The sequence below is a fragment of the Mobula birostris genome, chromosome 1 (assembly GCF_030028105.1).
Source record: "Mobula birostris isolate sMobBir1 chromosome 1, sMobBir1.hap1, whole genome shotgun sequence".
NCBI classification, from domain to species: domain Eukaryota; kingdom Metazoa; phylum Chordata; class Chondrichthyes; order Myliobatiformes; family Myliobatidae; genus Mobula; species Mobula birostris.
In genome coordinates, this window is record NC_092370.1 from 205,018,575 (window position 1) to 205,035,425 (window position 16,851).

Genomic DNA, 16,851 nt, shown 5'->3' on the forward strand with positions numbered 1-16,851 from the left:
TTCTCCTGCAGCTCCTCAAGCAGTATTGTACATTTTCCCAAAGTTATACTGTGTTTCACACCTCCAGGTGGTTCTTAATAAATTGATACTGATAGTAAATATTACCGAAATAATGATGTTCCAGCCATTATAAGGGATTTAGTTAAACTTCCAACCAAAGGATGTTAACAGAGGGTGAGAGGTACTGTATATGGAATATACTATTAGAGTGGAAGTAGATTCTAGAATGTTATCCTGACTGCAGTCCAACTAAAGTCTGTTTGCTGATTAAGCAGGGTGGCTTGGGTGAAGCATTCTGGTGATCAGCATCAGAGCAGCAAAGAATCTGCTTAGATTCAGAAATGCAGTCCATACATGAGTGTATCTATCCATGGACAAGATGGTCCTGTGTATCAGACAATTAGGCATCTAAGGACTCACTACTTCGTAAAGAGCATTGCATACGTAAAGAGATCATTATTGGTGCCAGATGTCAAAAAGAAATAAAATCCCTAAAAAGACCAATAAATGGAATTTAGGACTTTTAAAAATGTACCAAAACCAACATATTGGTTACATGACCAACATAAAACCAAAGTCTTTTCCTGTCCAAACATATTGCTATGTTATAATGTTAACAAGTCTAAAAAAACTAATTGAATATACTTTTACAACTCTTATTACTGCCTCTCAAAGATACCCATTAGTTTAAAATTTCTGAATAACTAATCTACAGACCATTAGTTGAAGAACAATTTTACATTGATTATTACTAGACAAAGGCACAGTTTTACCATTCTTTTATACTTTGATAGAGTGATCTTTCTTTGGCATCTATTCTATACCTAGAAAATGTCATAGTATTTAATTAGGTAGATTCTAACAATTAAATTGCCTCCTTAGTATGTTCCTGAGGCACGTATATATAATTATAATTCATTATATCCATCTTGTGATCTAGCAGCAAGACAGCATACACTCAATTTGCATAGTTTCCTTGTTAAGTTTTCAATCCATTTGTAAACTTTCTTATTCAATATCTTTAAGCCCTTAAATATGTTAATCCTAACTCCTTTTTAGATAGGTTCTTGAGATGACTTGCTTCCACTCTGGTTTTGTAGGCTCTGGGGTACCTAATGAGGTCAGTCTGGGAACGCAGACTCTTCCTCTGATGGGGCAAGAGATGGCTGAAAGGGCAGATGGCTGAGAAATCTGTGAAGTATCTGTTTCAGGACTCTGGTGTCAAGTATGCAAGTTATCTGACCTTGCCAACAATTGCCTGAGCATGATCCACAGGCTGTGGATGCTGTACTGGGTAAGATAACTGATATTGGTTTGCTTACATTCAAGTGAATTTGGAGGATTTTGAAGATGGTGTTGCCTTCATTCCTTCAGTGAAGTCTGCTGTAGGTAGTGTATGTTACAAAACTGCAAGGCAGAATCTACACAGGATTCTCCATCTTTTCCCCACCAAATCTGGGAGGGAGAATCTTCTCTGCCTCCTCCTGCCACAAGACTGATATTGAAGTGTGACTAGCTGCAGAAGGTGAAGGCCAACCACTCAGTTTATTAGTGCAGATGGCATGGAGATTCTGAAGCCCAAGCAAACCCTGGATGGCAAACAAGCTTGAAGGGGACCTAATGGATTAGGCTTGGGAGTAGCTGTTCTTGGCTGGCAGTGTAAACAGTGCCCTCAGAACCAACTTTAAATCCTATTGACAGATATGACAACTGGGCAAATGCCCAAATAGAATACTAGTTTATTGGGGCAGATCCTCAAATTTTAAGTTACTCCCATGATCACTCAATATTGCAACTGGAGTCCAAGCTTTGTTTTTATGCCTGGTAAAGGCATAAAGTTATGTAGTACTTTTATCAAATAATTGTTAGATTGTTCATGCTGCAATAATTAGAAATATTAATAAAATTACATGCTAGAGGTTTTAAACACGTACTTTTTTATTGTTAGGAAGTATATAATGAAGGGGCCTAATATTTATTATGATTTCAGCTATGCAATAGTAAATCTCTGAAATGAAGTGGCCCAGAACTTCAGGCTGTGGGCAAAGCAAGACTTTTGTCCCAATTGTTATGCCTTTGCTTCTAATTTTTTTTAAAGTGAAAGTCTCCCCACGAATGTACGTTTAAAAAATCCTGGCTTTTGGTCAGAAAAAAATGTGAGAGCTTATTGAATATCATAAATGTAACACACGGTATGAAAAAGAAAGATGAGGGAAAAAATTAGAAGATTAGTAGTACAGGTCGAAGAGAAACAGATCTGGGACTCTTCATCAGAACATAATAATTGATTAAAAGTTCCTAAATTTCTGCAACAATTTAACATTAATGTTTGGAAGAACATTAAATGTTCTTCCAAATTAAGTTACTTCTCCAACATTTAACAAAAAATCTACAGATATGAAAATTGCTTTATTCAACTACTGAACATTTTCAATGCATAGGAATCTCTGTACTGAAAATGATGATTAATTTGATCACAGAATTTCTCCCTGAGAGCAGGAAAACTCCCCATTTGTTGAAAAAGTACTGAATTAAAATTGGCATAGTATAGAGGATGTAGATTATCCAAAATAAACAGCTATTTAAAATGTATTTACTGAACTTTTATCTTTATCCATAAGAAGTCTAATGTTAGAGAAAAATGTTTAGTTCAAGCTTTACTAATGGCAGCATTAGCAGCTGCTTGGCATGCTAATTCTGATTAGGAATTCCTACTTCCAGCATTGTTTATTTCCAATGTTGAACTTACAAAACTATTGGGAACTTGTATCTCCTCTTGCTCCTGAAGCAGACTGCCCTCAAAGTAAAGTGAGTCGGAAAATGAAGGTAATGACAACCAGTCAAGTAATATAGGTTTCCAATCCACACATCCAAGTTTCAATTGAGAAAACATGAGAATCTAGCACATTTATCATCTATAAATCGGCTGATGCATACAACATAATGACCGAGTTTTTTCATGCAGCCCCCATGTTGCATGCATGAATGAAAATGAATAAACTCCATTATTTTAAACTGAGTACAAGTATTTGATCCTCCTAATAGCTGGATGTCTTCATTAGCACTATTTAGTTACACACACAAAATACTGTACAAGCATAATTTTGAATGAAACTCAGTTATTTTACAAAATGCTCCATCGTATTATACTTAAGGCATGTTTAAAGTTTTCCAATGAAACAAAATGATTTCTCCATAAAAGACACATTTGAAATGAGTTTTAGCTAAAGGTAAAGTATAACTAATATCACCCACTCCACAATTCCTAGTGACTAAATTCCTTTCCTGTGGTAAGGAAACAACTATGTTCAGAGGACAAAAGGAAAATTTCAAGCTGATTTTGCAAGTACTCCATGCAGTCTTTAATACACGAAGTGCACTCCCAGAAAAGGTGAAGTTTTTGGCATAACTTCAAGCAAAGTTGCAGGTGATATATAACTGTCTTCCTTCGTTACATCTATTAACTTGGAAAAAGTACATTTTAATCAACTTGAATATACCTTTCCACAGTCCAAATAAAAAGCTTGCAGGTACTTATTCTAATGCAAAATATTTAATATGCAATATTTAATTTACAATTTATTGGATTTATATTTACATAACAAAATTTGATTGTACATTAATATTTTGACACACAGATTATTTAATGCAGTGCTCATTTATTACAGAACAGCACATTCTGTTCACTGAACTGTTACTCTTGCCTTAATGTATTACCATATGGAAAAAATCACTCAGAACTCTTTAATCAAGTTTGTAGGTATAATAAAATGTGATCCTCTCAACATTAGAACAATGCACTTAAATTTAGCCTGATTATTTATTGCAGTCCAATAGTTATTGCAGAACATATATCGGTTCACGGTTATGTTCAAAACTCCTACAATAACTATCAGTTTCAAATGCGTCATAGGACGATCAACCTTGCTTGTATCATAGGACACTTTTTAACCAAACAAAATAAGCCTGCTATTTTTAGTTATGTTTGAAGTAGCATTTTATTGCTCGGACTCTTTAGTGTACAATGTCTAACCTTTTCTCAAGACAGAGAGTCTCCTAACCAGGATTACAGTCGGAAATGATACCTAGAATCACAGCTCCTCTACGCATATTACCTATATGAAATCAAATGCATATGCTCTATGTCCTGATGTACTTAAATAAACATTTTGTAAATAGATTCTTTGGCAAAGTATGTTTGCAAAGCATGCATATTCCTCAGTTCTCTCCACATCTGTTATCTGAGTTACAGGAATACGATGATACTTGCTGTCTCTCCCCGGCACAGTTTACCTGACACCGGCACACAATGTCAGCATCGGTCGCAAGCAGATCGACGACCTTCCCCTTCCCTTCGTCACCCCACTGCGCACCGAGGACCACCGTCACTTTGTTTTCTCCATTTCGGGCCCGCTTGCAACCCGTGTAACTTCTGTGGTCGCTGCCCCGACGGCTGGACTCGCTCATGCTGCTGTCCCGGTCAGTGCGACGCGCGCACTGCCCACCGCTGCTCCCCGGGCGCCGGGGCCGGGCACGCGTCACCGCCACGCACGTGGCCATGGGGCCTCGCCCCTCCTCTCACGCCCGCGCCCTGACATCACTGTGGGAAACCCAGGTGTCTGAAATGCACGTGCCGTCTGCTCGCCGCCAACCGTCGTTAAAATTGAGGATTTCATACCTGAGCCACGGCAGGTTTATAGTTATATGCACAGGTATATATATGAGCAGCTGCCGTGAAAAACATGAAGAGTCCCAAGGTGGCGGTAATGCACCATTAAGCTGGATGCCAACCGCCGTAAAGGAAGATACAGAAGAGTCCCAATCGCAAATGTCGCCCGTTCATTTGCCTTCAGGGATCCTGCCTGACCGGCAGAGTTTCTCCAGCTCTTCCCTGTGTTGCCTCAGATTTCCCGCATCTAATTCAGACACCATTTTATGAATCTGTGGTGTCGCAGGTGTGGAACCAGTGAAGATCAATGAAAGAGCAAATCGGGATATGTCTGTAGACTTTGGGGTGAAATACCTCAAATGTGCTGAGGAACAGCATTAGAATGTTCTATGGCAAAATTTGGCACCTCACCACATAAACAAATATTAGGACACGAAGCTGAGAGCTTGTTTAAGTGCACATCTTAATGGGAGGGCAGGATACAGAGGCTGAAGTATTAAATGAGAGAATTTGGGCATTTAAGCAATGGAGAGTATAACAATCATTGATGGAAAGTTGAAAATGACATATACTAATGATTGAATTGTAGGATTGTCCTTTAAGTCACAAATGATGTCATGCAGTTAAGAAAAAAAGAGCTGAAACTTAGGATAATTTTAATATTAAAAATGTTGCAGACTGGAAGGCAATGAAAAACAATGAATGGTGTGAATTAAGATATGTCTGCAGAGTTTTGGATGAAGTTTACAGAATCTGAATCAGGTTTCATATCACTGGCATATGCCATGGAATTTGTTAACTTAGCTGCAAGAGTAGAATCAATACATGAGAAATATAGAAAAAAAGAATTACAGTAAGTATATACGTAATTCTTTATATGTGTGTGTGTGTGTGTGTGTGTGTGTAGAGGGTAAAGGTCAGAAAATTAAGGGGATCATTGGAATAGTTAATTACAAAGATAAAGATATAATAGAAAAGAATGAAACAAAAGACTACAGATGCCAGAATATGGAACAATCAAAAAGATGCTGGAGGAACAGCCAAGATGAAGGGTCTTGACCCTTATCACAGACTGCATATTTCTCTGCACAAATGCTGTCTGACTTGCTTGGTTTCTCCAGCATTTTGTTTGTTGTAATCAGATGAGCTGAGAAACAGACAGAAATGAATGATACAGAATCACATGAAATAGTCTATGGTTTTTGACTACAGGGTAGATATTTGGAGTCCTGACATTGAAAGGTAACAGGGCTCCAGTGACTTGAGAGGGTATAATTTCTGCTTTGGGTCTAATTGGCAATATGGCAACAGATTGTATTTGGACATACACTGGGATTCCGCAGTAAAGTGTAGGTTTAAGTTTCAGAGTTTCAGCTCAAACTCATTTCCAGTATTTTCAAAGTAATTGTTTATGTTTCCTCATTCAACAGAACATAGTCTTTCATATACTTAAAAGTGATTGGCGTTGTATTAGTACTGGTGAAAATGAGTTTATCATTACAAAAATTATAAACTGGCATATCTAGTACCTCCAGACATCTCAAAATCTATAATGAGGGAAAGGGTAGGTCTCCCTCGAGAATTAGTGTGGAACCACTGGAAATGACCAAGGTCTTAAATGAATACTTCTCATTCATATTTACTGTGGAGAAGAACATGTAAGCGAGTGAGTTCAAAAACAGTGTTATTCTGGAGCATATCATTGTAACAAAGAGGGGGTATTAAAGGGCTTGAAATGTATAAAGGTGGATAAATCTTTGTGTTCTGATCACGTGTATCCTGGAATGTCGGGGGCGGGGGGGGGCAAGGGGAGAGATTGCAGGGGCTCTGGCAAGGACTTTTGCACCTTAATAGATTACAAGTAAAGCATTGGAAGACACAAGGACAGCTAATGTTGTGCCTTTACTTAAGAACAGCAGAAAGGACAAGTCAGTGAACTATAGGCTGATGAGAAAATTATTGGAAGGGATTCTGAGAGATGGAATTTATTTGCATTTAAATAAGCAAGTATTGATATAGCCTGCATGCCTTTGTGCGTGGGAAACTATGTCTCATGAATTTGGTTGAGATCTTTCGAAGTGATAACTTAGTGATAACTAAGAGAATTAGTAAAGTGGTTTATTATTGTCACATATACACACGTACAGTGAAAAACTGCTTTGCATGTTATCCATACAGATAATTTTATTTCAGTAGTGGATTGAAGTAGTACAAGGTAAAACAATACGAGCATGCAAAATATAGTGTTACAGTTACAAAGAAAGTGCTGTGCTGGGGATAGTAAGGTGCAAGGTAGACTGTGAAATCAAGCGTCCGTCTTATCATAATAGAGAACCATTGAAGAGTCTTATAACAACAGGACAGAAGCTGTTTTTGAGCCTGGTGGTATGCGCTTTCAGTTTTCTGTGTCTTCTGACTGATGGGGGGGGGGTGATGGCGGGAGAAGAGAAAATGTTCTAGGGTGGAGGTGGAGTCTTTGATTATATTGGCAGCATTACCAAAACAGCAAGAAGTGTACACAGAGTCTGTGATGTGCTGAGCTGTGTGCACAACTCTGCAGTTTCTTGCAGTCATGGGCAGAGGAGTTGCCATTAAGTATCCAGTTAGTATGCTTTCTATGGTGCATTGATAAGAATTGCTGAGGGTCAAAGGGGCCATGCCAAATTTCTTTAGCCTCCTGAGGCAGGAGAGATATTGGTGAGCTTTCTTGGGTGTAGCATCTACAGTATATGGTTGGACTAGAACAGGCTATTGATGGAACTTGAAGCTCTCAACCCTCTTGACCACAGCACTATTGATGTAAACGGGAGTGTTTGCATCTCTACCTTTCTGAATTCAATGACCAGCTCTTTTGCTGACATTGACAGAAAGCTTATTGTCATAATGCCATGTCATGAGGTTCTCTATCTCTTTCCTGTGCTCCAATTCATCAGTATTTGAGATGCAGCCCACTATGGTGCTGTAATTTGCAAACTTAGATAGTTAGAACAGGATCTGGCCCTACAGTTGTAAGTGTTCAGGGAGATAACTACGGGGCTGAGGACGCAGCCTTACAGGGCACCAGTGTTGAGAATCATAGTGGCAGAGGTGTTGCTGCCTATCTATCGATTGCAGTCTAATGTTAACAGGAAACAGTTGCAAAGGGAGGTATTGATTTGTTGGTAGAGTGCAGAGGGTGGGTGTGGAGAACTGTTTTTCAAATTGGAGACTTGTAATCAGTAGTGAGCTACAGTGGTTGGTTTTAGGTCCTCTATTGTTTGTTATATAAATGATTTGGATGAGAACGTAGGTGGCATGATTAGCAAGTCTGCAGATGACAAAAAAAAAATTGCTGGTATAGTGGAAAATAAAGAAGCTTGTCTAAGGTTAAAAAGGCAATTTGGAAAGCAGGCAAGGGAATGACAGAATACAAGGTAAATACAGGCACATGTGAAGTGACATACTTTGGAAAGTTAAATCAGAGTAGGATGTAAGAAGTGAGTGACAGGGCTCTGGGTATGTTGTTGAACAGTGACACCTTGAGGTACATGTATATAGTTCCCTTGCAGGTAGACAGGGTGGTGAAGAAAGTGCATAGCATGCTTGCCTTCATCACTGAGAACATGAGCTGAGACGCCATGTAATACCACATGACACCACTAGGAGTATTGTGTGCAGTTCCAATTGCCATGCTTCAGAAAATATTCACAAGGATGGAGGGCCTGGACTTGAGGTCATGAAGATTAGATAGACTGAACCTGTTTTTCATGGAGCAAAGGAGTCTGAGTGGTGACATGATACGAGTATGTAGAGTTATGAATAGCAAAGACAGAGACATGGTAGGGACATTGAAAACTAGAGATCATAGGTTAAGTGAGAGGGAGGAGGTTTAAAGGTGCTCTGAGGGGTAAATTTTACACACAAAGAGTAGTCGGTATCTGAAATGAACTTCCAGAGGAGGTGGCATACATTTTCAGGAAGAGTAACATTTAAGAGGCATATGGACAAGTACCTGAATGAGCAGAGCATAAAGGAATATGAAATTAATGTAGTTAACAGGGATCAGTATAAATAGGCATGATGTGTAGCTTAGTTATAATGGGCTAAAGGTCGTTACTCTGTGCTGTACAACGTTATGACTGTATGAACTATTTGTGGGTTTTATTAAGTACAATGGTACTATTTATCAATATATCAAATACCTTTTTAAATAACTTAAATTCTCTACCAAGCCTCATACTGAAAAAACTGGACTTTGGAAGATCAAGAAGGGACTTGACTGAAGCATATAAGATGACACAGTGGATGCGGAGAGAACTTTGAACCTAGGGTATGTCTATTTTAAATGAGGGATTTTTTTCCTTTGTGAATCATGAGTCTTTGGAACCCTCTTCCCTAAAGAGCAACAGAAATAGAAGTATGAGTGTTTTTGTGACAGAGGTGGTCAACTGATAAGCATAAAATGTTACTGTCCATAGGTGGGAATGCGGAGTTGAGTTGATCTTATTGAATGACAGTGCAGGCTATAAGGGGCAGAACTGCTGACTTCTGCTCCTATTTTGTATGCTCATAAAAGATTTTGATGTGAAGGGAGTCTATAAATGTCTGAAGCAGCACAAAGTTTAAAAAATGCTCGGGGCCTTTCATAGTTCTTCAGCAGGCTGCAATCACAACAATTTCTAACCACTCAGCAAAGGCCAATAAAAAGAAGCACGGTGTAAGTGGAGGGGCCATTGTTGCAGATGTAGAGCGTTAGAGTGGTCAGACTTTGGCTCAACAGGCTTGGAGAAGCACAGGTTTAGGGGATTACAAACAGAAAATCTAAGTACGTTTGTAGTAAGTTTTTTTTTTTCTCTTTTTTTGTCTATCAGTACATAAATAATGCAGTGAGAATGGGTCCAGAGTTAGTAGTATGTTGAATAAACTCTTTTCGGGCTTCCAGCCGGGTTTAGATATCAATTACATCCAATGTTGCGATGACAAACTCTGCCACCTTCATCAGGGATGATGCCTGGGCATGTCTAGTCCCGTGGTATTTATACTCTCGTAGTCCATCCCTCAAGATTGGTTAGTCCTCATTCAATGACATTTCTGTTCTCCCAACTTGTTCACTATTGAGTTCCAGTTCTTACTTAGGGCGAGACCTTCATCTTTATTAAAATTCTTTTCCTCTAGTTTTATTTCAATGGTTTTCTTTACCAGTTAGTCCCAAAAGCCTTTGGCACAGCATAGCAGTTTTGTGAATGCAATGTTCTGCTACCATTGATTTCTCCAGGTTTCCCAAACGGATATACCTCCTGTGCTCCTTGATGCGGGTTTCCACTGCACGTCCCATCTGGCCGATATATACTGCTCTGCATTCACAAGGAATCCTGTAAATGCTATATGGGATAAAGGCCTACTTTCAAAAAAGGGAGAAAATTTAAAACTCAGAGGTGCAAAGGGACTTGGGTGTCCTTGTGCAGAATCCTATAAAGATTAACTTGCAGGTTGAGTTGGTGGTAAGGAAGGCAACTGTAATGTTAGCATTCATTTTGAGAGAACTAGAATATAAAAGCAAGGCTGTAGTGCTGAGACTTTATAAGGCATTGATCACACCACAGTTGAAGTATTGTGAGCAATTTTGGGCCCCCTATCTAAGAAAAAATGTGCTGGCAATGGAAAGGATCCAGAGGAGGTTCACGAGAATGATGAACACGAAATACTCTGCGGATGCTGGGGTCAAAGCAACACTCACAACACGAAGGTTTGTCCTGACGAAAGATTCCGGCCCAAAACTTTGACTGATTGTTTCCACTGATGCTGCCCGGCCTGCTGAGTTCCTCCAGCGTGTTGTGAGTGTCACGAGAATGATTCTGTGAATGAAAGGGTTAATTTATGAGAAGCATTTGATGGCTCTGGACCTGCTCTCGCTGGAGGATAAAAGAATGAGGCGGGGATCTTACTGAAACATATCGAATATTGAAAGGCTTAGACATGGTGGATGTGGGGAGGATGCTTACTATAATGTGTGAGTCTAGGACCAGAACGTGCAGCCTCAAAACAGAGCAACATCCATTTGAGAGATGGAGAGATTGTTCCTCTCTCACATTAAAGTCATTATCCCTGCTACACTGGACTCACACTAGTTTGCCTACAAAGCAAACAGGTCCGCGGAGGATGCCATCTCATTAGCTCTTCACACTGTCCTGACACACCTGGAGGGAAAGGGCACATACGTGAGGATGTTGTTTGTTGATTATAGCTCTGCTTTTAATACTGTCATCCCCAGCAAGCTCATCTCCAAATTCCACCAGCTAGGCCTCATCTCATCACTCTGCAACTGGGTCCTGAATTTCTTGTCAGAGTGTTCACAGGCAGTGAGACTGGGCCCTCACCTGTCCTCCACTACTATCCTGAATACTGGTACACCACAAGGTTGCGTATTGAGTCCTATACTCTACTCCCTCTTCTCTTACAACTGTGTACCTGTATTTAACACCAACACCATCGTCAAATTCACAGACTACACAACAGTGATTGGGTTGATCTCCAACAGAGACGAATCAGCGTACAGAACGGAGGTACAGAACTTAGTGAGCTAGTGCTCAGAGAACAACCTGTCTCTTAATACAGCAAAGACTTAGGAGCTAATTATCAACTTTGGAAAGTCACGGGATGATGAATAAGCTCCAGTCTACATTAACGGAGACATAGTGGAGAGAGTGTCCAGTTTCAGGTTTCTGGGAATACACATCTCAGAAGACCTTACATGGTCCACTAACACCACAACAATAGTTAAGAAAGCACAGCAACGCTTGTTTTCCCTCAGGACGCTGAAGAAAGCAGGTCTACCTGAATAGATGCTGGTGACCTTTAACCGCTGCACCATAGAGTGCATCTTAACATACTGCATCGCTGTGTGGTATCTCAATTGTACAGCAGCTGATAGGAAAGCACTTCAGCGGGTCATTTCCAGTGCACAGGTCATCGGGACACAGCTCCCAGCCCTGGAGGACACCTACAGCTCACGCTGCCTAAGGAAAGCTACAAGCATCGGTAAGGACAATACACACCCATGCAATCATCTGTTTGAACTTCTTCTGTCTGGCAGATGTTGTAAGATTTTCTATGCCCGCACTTCTAGACTGAAAAATAGCTTTTTCCCCTGAGCTATAATTGCTCTGAACCAATCGATCAAGCATCATCCATAAATTGTTATATTGTTACTTTTAATACTGATTTTATGGCTGTCATGCATCTGAGTTGCGCTTTTGTACTGCTGGACATTGCTTGATTTTATTTATTGTTTATTTTTTAAAATTTGTTTTATAGCATTGAGTACGAGAGTTGCAAACTCATTTTCGCTATGTTGGTGCATGACATAGAAACATAGAAACATAGAAAATAGGTGCAGGAGTAGGCCATTCGGCCCTTCAAGCCTGCACCGCCATTTATTATGATCATGGCTGATCATCCAACTCAGAACCCTGCACCAGCCTTCCCTCCATACCCCCTGATCCCCGTAGCCACAAGGGCCATATCTAATTCCCTCTTAAATATAGCCAATGAACTGGCCTCAACTGTTTCCTGTGACAGAGAATTCCACAGATTCACCACTCTCTGTGTGAAGAAGTTTTTCCTAATCTCACTTCTAAAAGGCTTCCCCCTTATCCTCAAACTGTGACCCCTCCTTCTGGACTACGAATTGTACTATGCAATGACAATAAAGATATTTCATTTAGAACAGAAATGAGGTATGAAATTTAATCTGAGGTTTGACCAATTTTTCCAGTGTGTTATTTTATTAAACCTTAATTATCATTGGGTCAAATGTCTGAACTTGATGCATTGCTGGACAGCAGTGTTTCAAGATAGTACACTCAAAGCAGTTACTTGCACATTGTGCTTTATGGGATTGCTTTATATTTAGATTTGTTTGTGTTTTTGTGTTCTTTATGCCTATTGTGTATTTTTATGCTGCATTGGATCCAGAGTAACTTTTGTTTCATTCTCCTTTACACTCTTGTACTGAAGGCACTAAATAAACAATAAACTATCTTAAATCTTTAGTAAGTCATCATTACTTTTAAAAAAGTAATAAATTATGTCTGGCAATGATGGCAACATCTGATAAAAAATAAAAATAATTGGACTAATTTCATGTGTTTAAATGAGTAAAATTTTAGATAGTGCCATCTAGCTTGGAATTTGAGTTAGAACATATCAGTGAAATATAAGCTAACCTTGGGTACCAGGCAGATAGGGCCAAGTTTTGCAAATAAATTGAATAAACATGTTTTACTCTGAAATAAAAATACACTAGAAATTTATGATGGAAAGAACATGTCAGAAGAAGTGTGACAAAAATAAACTGGTCAGGAAGCAAATGGCATACTTGCAGAAAGTGCATGCACAAGCAAGACCTTTAATAAATTATGCACAGAATTTTGGCTGGTACAGGAAGGGCTATACTCCAGTCTAAGACTTTTAACGTGTACCAAGAACTATGTAACTTTAAAAATTCTTCTGGTGAAGCTTGGAGCTTAGTATTTCAACTCTGTTGTACTCTGATTGATAACCACTTTACCACTCCAACCTCCCAAACATCAGCCCTTTCCCTCACCCCAGCACTGGGATTTGGCATCAGGCCACTGGTGTTGAGGCAAGCAGCCAAAGATTCATCATTTAACTTAGTCCTCCTGCCTGCGGAACATCAACAAATGTCTGCAGGTCTCCCGGATAAAGTTAATAACATTGATTACCAGGGTAGAGCTGTACCCTGCATTGTGCACAGTATTTTCACTTTGCTTTCAGTGACTATTCCAGGCTTGAAACACAGCCTAAGATGACTCTGTTCTGTCAGCAAATCATGTGTTTTTACTTCATAAAATATGCAAATAAAAATTGAACTCATTGTATTTTACTAGCAAGTAGTGATAAGAGAGCAGTCAGCAAGATCATTTAAAGGAGTTAACACCAATCTGAACATAAATTCTTATCACTGACTTCCTCTGAGAATATCATCATTTGGGACCTAGAGCATGTAGAGATGGGGATGGGTTTTACTCAGTCTATCCCTCATGCAGGCCCACCTGGTGGTGTAGTGGCATCAGCCTTGGACTTCAGGACGAAAGGTCCCAGGTTCAAATCCAGCCAGCCGGCTCCCCTGCACGCTTCCCATCGTGCTGGGTTACGAGCTGGTGATCTGTTTGGAAACTCACCTGGCAGAAGGCAATGGCAAACCACTGCTGTAACTTGCCTCGTACACGATTCCCCACTACGTCAGAGAGGCGTGGAGGGAAATCGTCTGCTAACCGGAGAACCTCCGGATGCGATGTACCTTTCCTTCCCTATCTCTCATGCATTCTGTTAATTAGCGATTTAAATAAACAGACTCTGAGGTGACCTTACTGTGCTGAACATATGCCGTATGTTCATGCTCTACTTGGAAAAAGGGCAAGTAATCAAGATGAAATTCAGACTTTTGATGTCAAACAAATAGCTAGGACATGTCTTTTCAGGCCAAACCGACAAGTTGAATGTTATGACTTCAAGTTGTGTAGACTAAGTGCTAGTTAAAGGCAGATACATAAAGGACTTTTAAGGAGATACAGTGTTTTTTGCAATGTTTAATGCAGCCATACACAATATTATTAAGGTATGTTTGTTTAAATTTTATTAGTTGTCTTTCTATTAATATATGGAGTTAGTCAGAAATGGATGTGGATAATAATGTAGAAGTTTATCATTTGACATTATTGCCTTTCATTTAGCTGCAAACTTCAATATCTATCAAAAACTGACTAGAGTTATGTTTCTTTTAGACGTTCTTAGTCAATCTTACAAAATTATTTCATTTTGCTTTCTGTCTATATTTTATAATCAATAATCACAGTTGAAGACCAAAGAAGTTCTATTTGTTTCTGTTCCAGTTTTAAGTCTAATTGACACAGTGGACAAGCAACCTGGGATGTGTTTGTCTTTGCTTAATTAAAAGAGGCTTGAGAAGTTGAATTGGCTCAGGCCACCTTTCATGAGGGATATAGGACTGTCCCACACAGAGTATTTTCTGTGCTTTTTCCACTCTCAGTACTTCCACATGGAATAGTTTTGATTCATCAGTTGAAAAGGAATTTGGAGTATTGTGTGCAGTTTTGGCTGTTGTTGGAATTTACAAGGATGTTGTTGGAATTGGAGGAGCTGAATTATAAGGAAAGATTGAAGAGGTTAGAATGTAGAAGACAGAGAAAATTTGATAGAGGTATACAAAATTATAAATTATAAAGGGTACATGCAAGCAGGCTTTTTCCATTGAGGTTGAGTGGGACCACAACCAGAGGTCATGACTTTAAGGGTGAACGGTGAAAAGTTTAAGGGGAACATGAGGGAAAACTTCTTCACTCAGAGGGTCATGAGAGTGTGGAATGAGCTGCCAGTGCACTTGGTGCATGTGAGCTCGATTTCAACGTTTAAGAGAAGCTTGGATAGGTACGTGGATAGTAGAGATATGGAAGGCTATGGTCCCGGTGCAGGTCATTGGGAATAGGCAGTTAAGTGGTTTTGGCATGGACTAGATGGGCCAAAGGGTTGTTTCTGCGCTATACTTCTCTGGAACTCTCTGAATGTATGTCAAGCTACTGCTTGACTAATCTATGAGATAGCTCATCCAATTTTGGCACAAGCCTACAAATGTTGGTAAGAAGAACCTTATAGGGCCAACAGGGCAGTTTTTGCCATGGTTGTTTCTGGTGTCTACTTCAAGTCTGGGTGATACATCCAGTTTTGTTTCTTTGTGGCTTTTTAGTGGTTTATTACAACCAAGTGGCTTGCTGGGCCATTTTAGAGGGCAGTTAAGAGTCATCTACATTACGGTGCATATGGAATCATGCGTAGGCCAGACCAGTAAGGATAGCAGATATCATTCTCAACAGGACTTTGTCCTAGTTATCGAGATTATTAATCCAGTGATAATAACACTGTGGTATCACCTCCCTGTTTTCTAGTAAGATGATGGTGTGCTCAGACACAGTGAACTCTCTGGGTCCAAACAAAGATGTGGTTGTTCATCCTTTCCATCTTTTACTGCAGGATGTTAAAACAGCAGGTACTCAGGTCTATTCCGCTAGTGAGTTGTTTGCTAGCGGTGGAGCTGAACTTGTTTTGTACTGTGTCGTGGCGTGCTTCAACCACTCAGGGAAGAAGGCAATGCAGGCGATGTGCGGAGGTGATGCACTTTCCAATGGACAGTGCAAGTGATTGTCTTGGATGTTTATGGTGTAATCAAAAGATGCTCTTGGAGATTGATAAAGTAGAATACTGTGATTCCGATTCACTGGTTCTTTGGCGTGACCGACAATGACGGAGCTAAGTGGCCTTAGTTGTGATGCTGACCAGGCCCTCATGCCTCAGGGTCACCTGTTGCTGCCACCTGGGCAGGAGACACCAGAGTTGGCTGTGTGCCAGTAGGTTTTGCACTGGGTTGTGGGTTGGTCCCTCCCATATACGTTGCCCTCCAAAATTCACTCAGTGGAAGACAAGCTGGATTGTGTTCATCTGAGGCTGCACTAGGGCGAGGTGAGGACTGCTGCAGGTTTGTTCTTGTAGAAACGTGGCTCCAGGACAGCAACCATGTACCATCAATCTATGGGCCATGACATTTAGGGACTTGAGCAATATTATGTTTTTATATTAGTTTTTTGTAACTGTATGTTTTCTGTTATCATACTTATATGTGTTAAGTGTTATATGTGCTGTGTGTGACTGTTAGTACTTGAACATGAAGCTTATAGTTATAAGGACAGGTTGGAGGGGCTGGGTTTATTCTCAGTGGAATATAAGATGCGGAGGGATGACATTATATGGAGATTTATAAAATTATGGAAGGCACACATAGGATATATAGTATTTTACATAGGGTGGGGGAATCCAGAACTAGAAGGCATAGCTTTACGGTTAGAGGGGAGAAACGTAATGACAATCTCTGTGTTAATTTTTTTACATAGGGGGTGATAGGAAGATATGAGAATGATTCCAGAAATGAAAGGGTTAATGTGTTTATTGGACGTGCTTGATGGCACTGGCCCTGTACTCGCTGGAGTTTAGTTGATTGAGGGGGATCTCATTGAAACCTATAAAATATTGAAAGGTTTGGGTGGTGTGGATGTGGGGAGGAAGTTTCCATAGTGGACCAGTCTAGGAACAGAGGGCACAGCCTCAGAATA

At 39.9% G+C, this 16,851-nt stretch overlaps 1 protein-coding gene across 2 annotated transcripts in view; it reads right to left on the minus strand.

The window, feature by feature from the left end:
• Nucleotides 1-4,525, minus strand: part of adss1 (adenylosuccinate synthase 1) — a 52,461-nt gene extending 47,936 nt beyond the window's left edge. For both annotated transcript variants that reach the window (XM_072269566.1, XM_072269560.1), the window contains exon 1: nt 4,294-4,525. In XM_072269566.1, the coding sequence (XP_072125667.1) occupies nt 4,294-4,467 (174 nt within the window). In that variant the 5' untranslated portion in view covers nt 4,468-4,525. The remainder of the gene's footprint in view (nt 1-4,293) is intronic.
• Between the last annotated feature and the right edge of the window lie 12,326 nt (nt 4,526-16,851).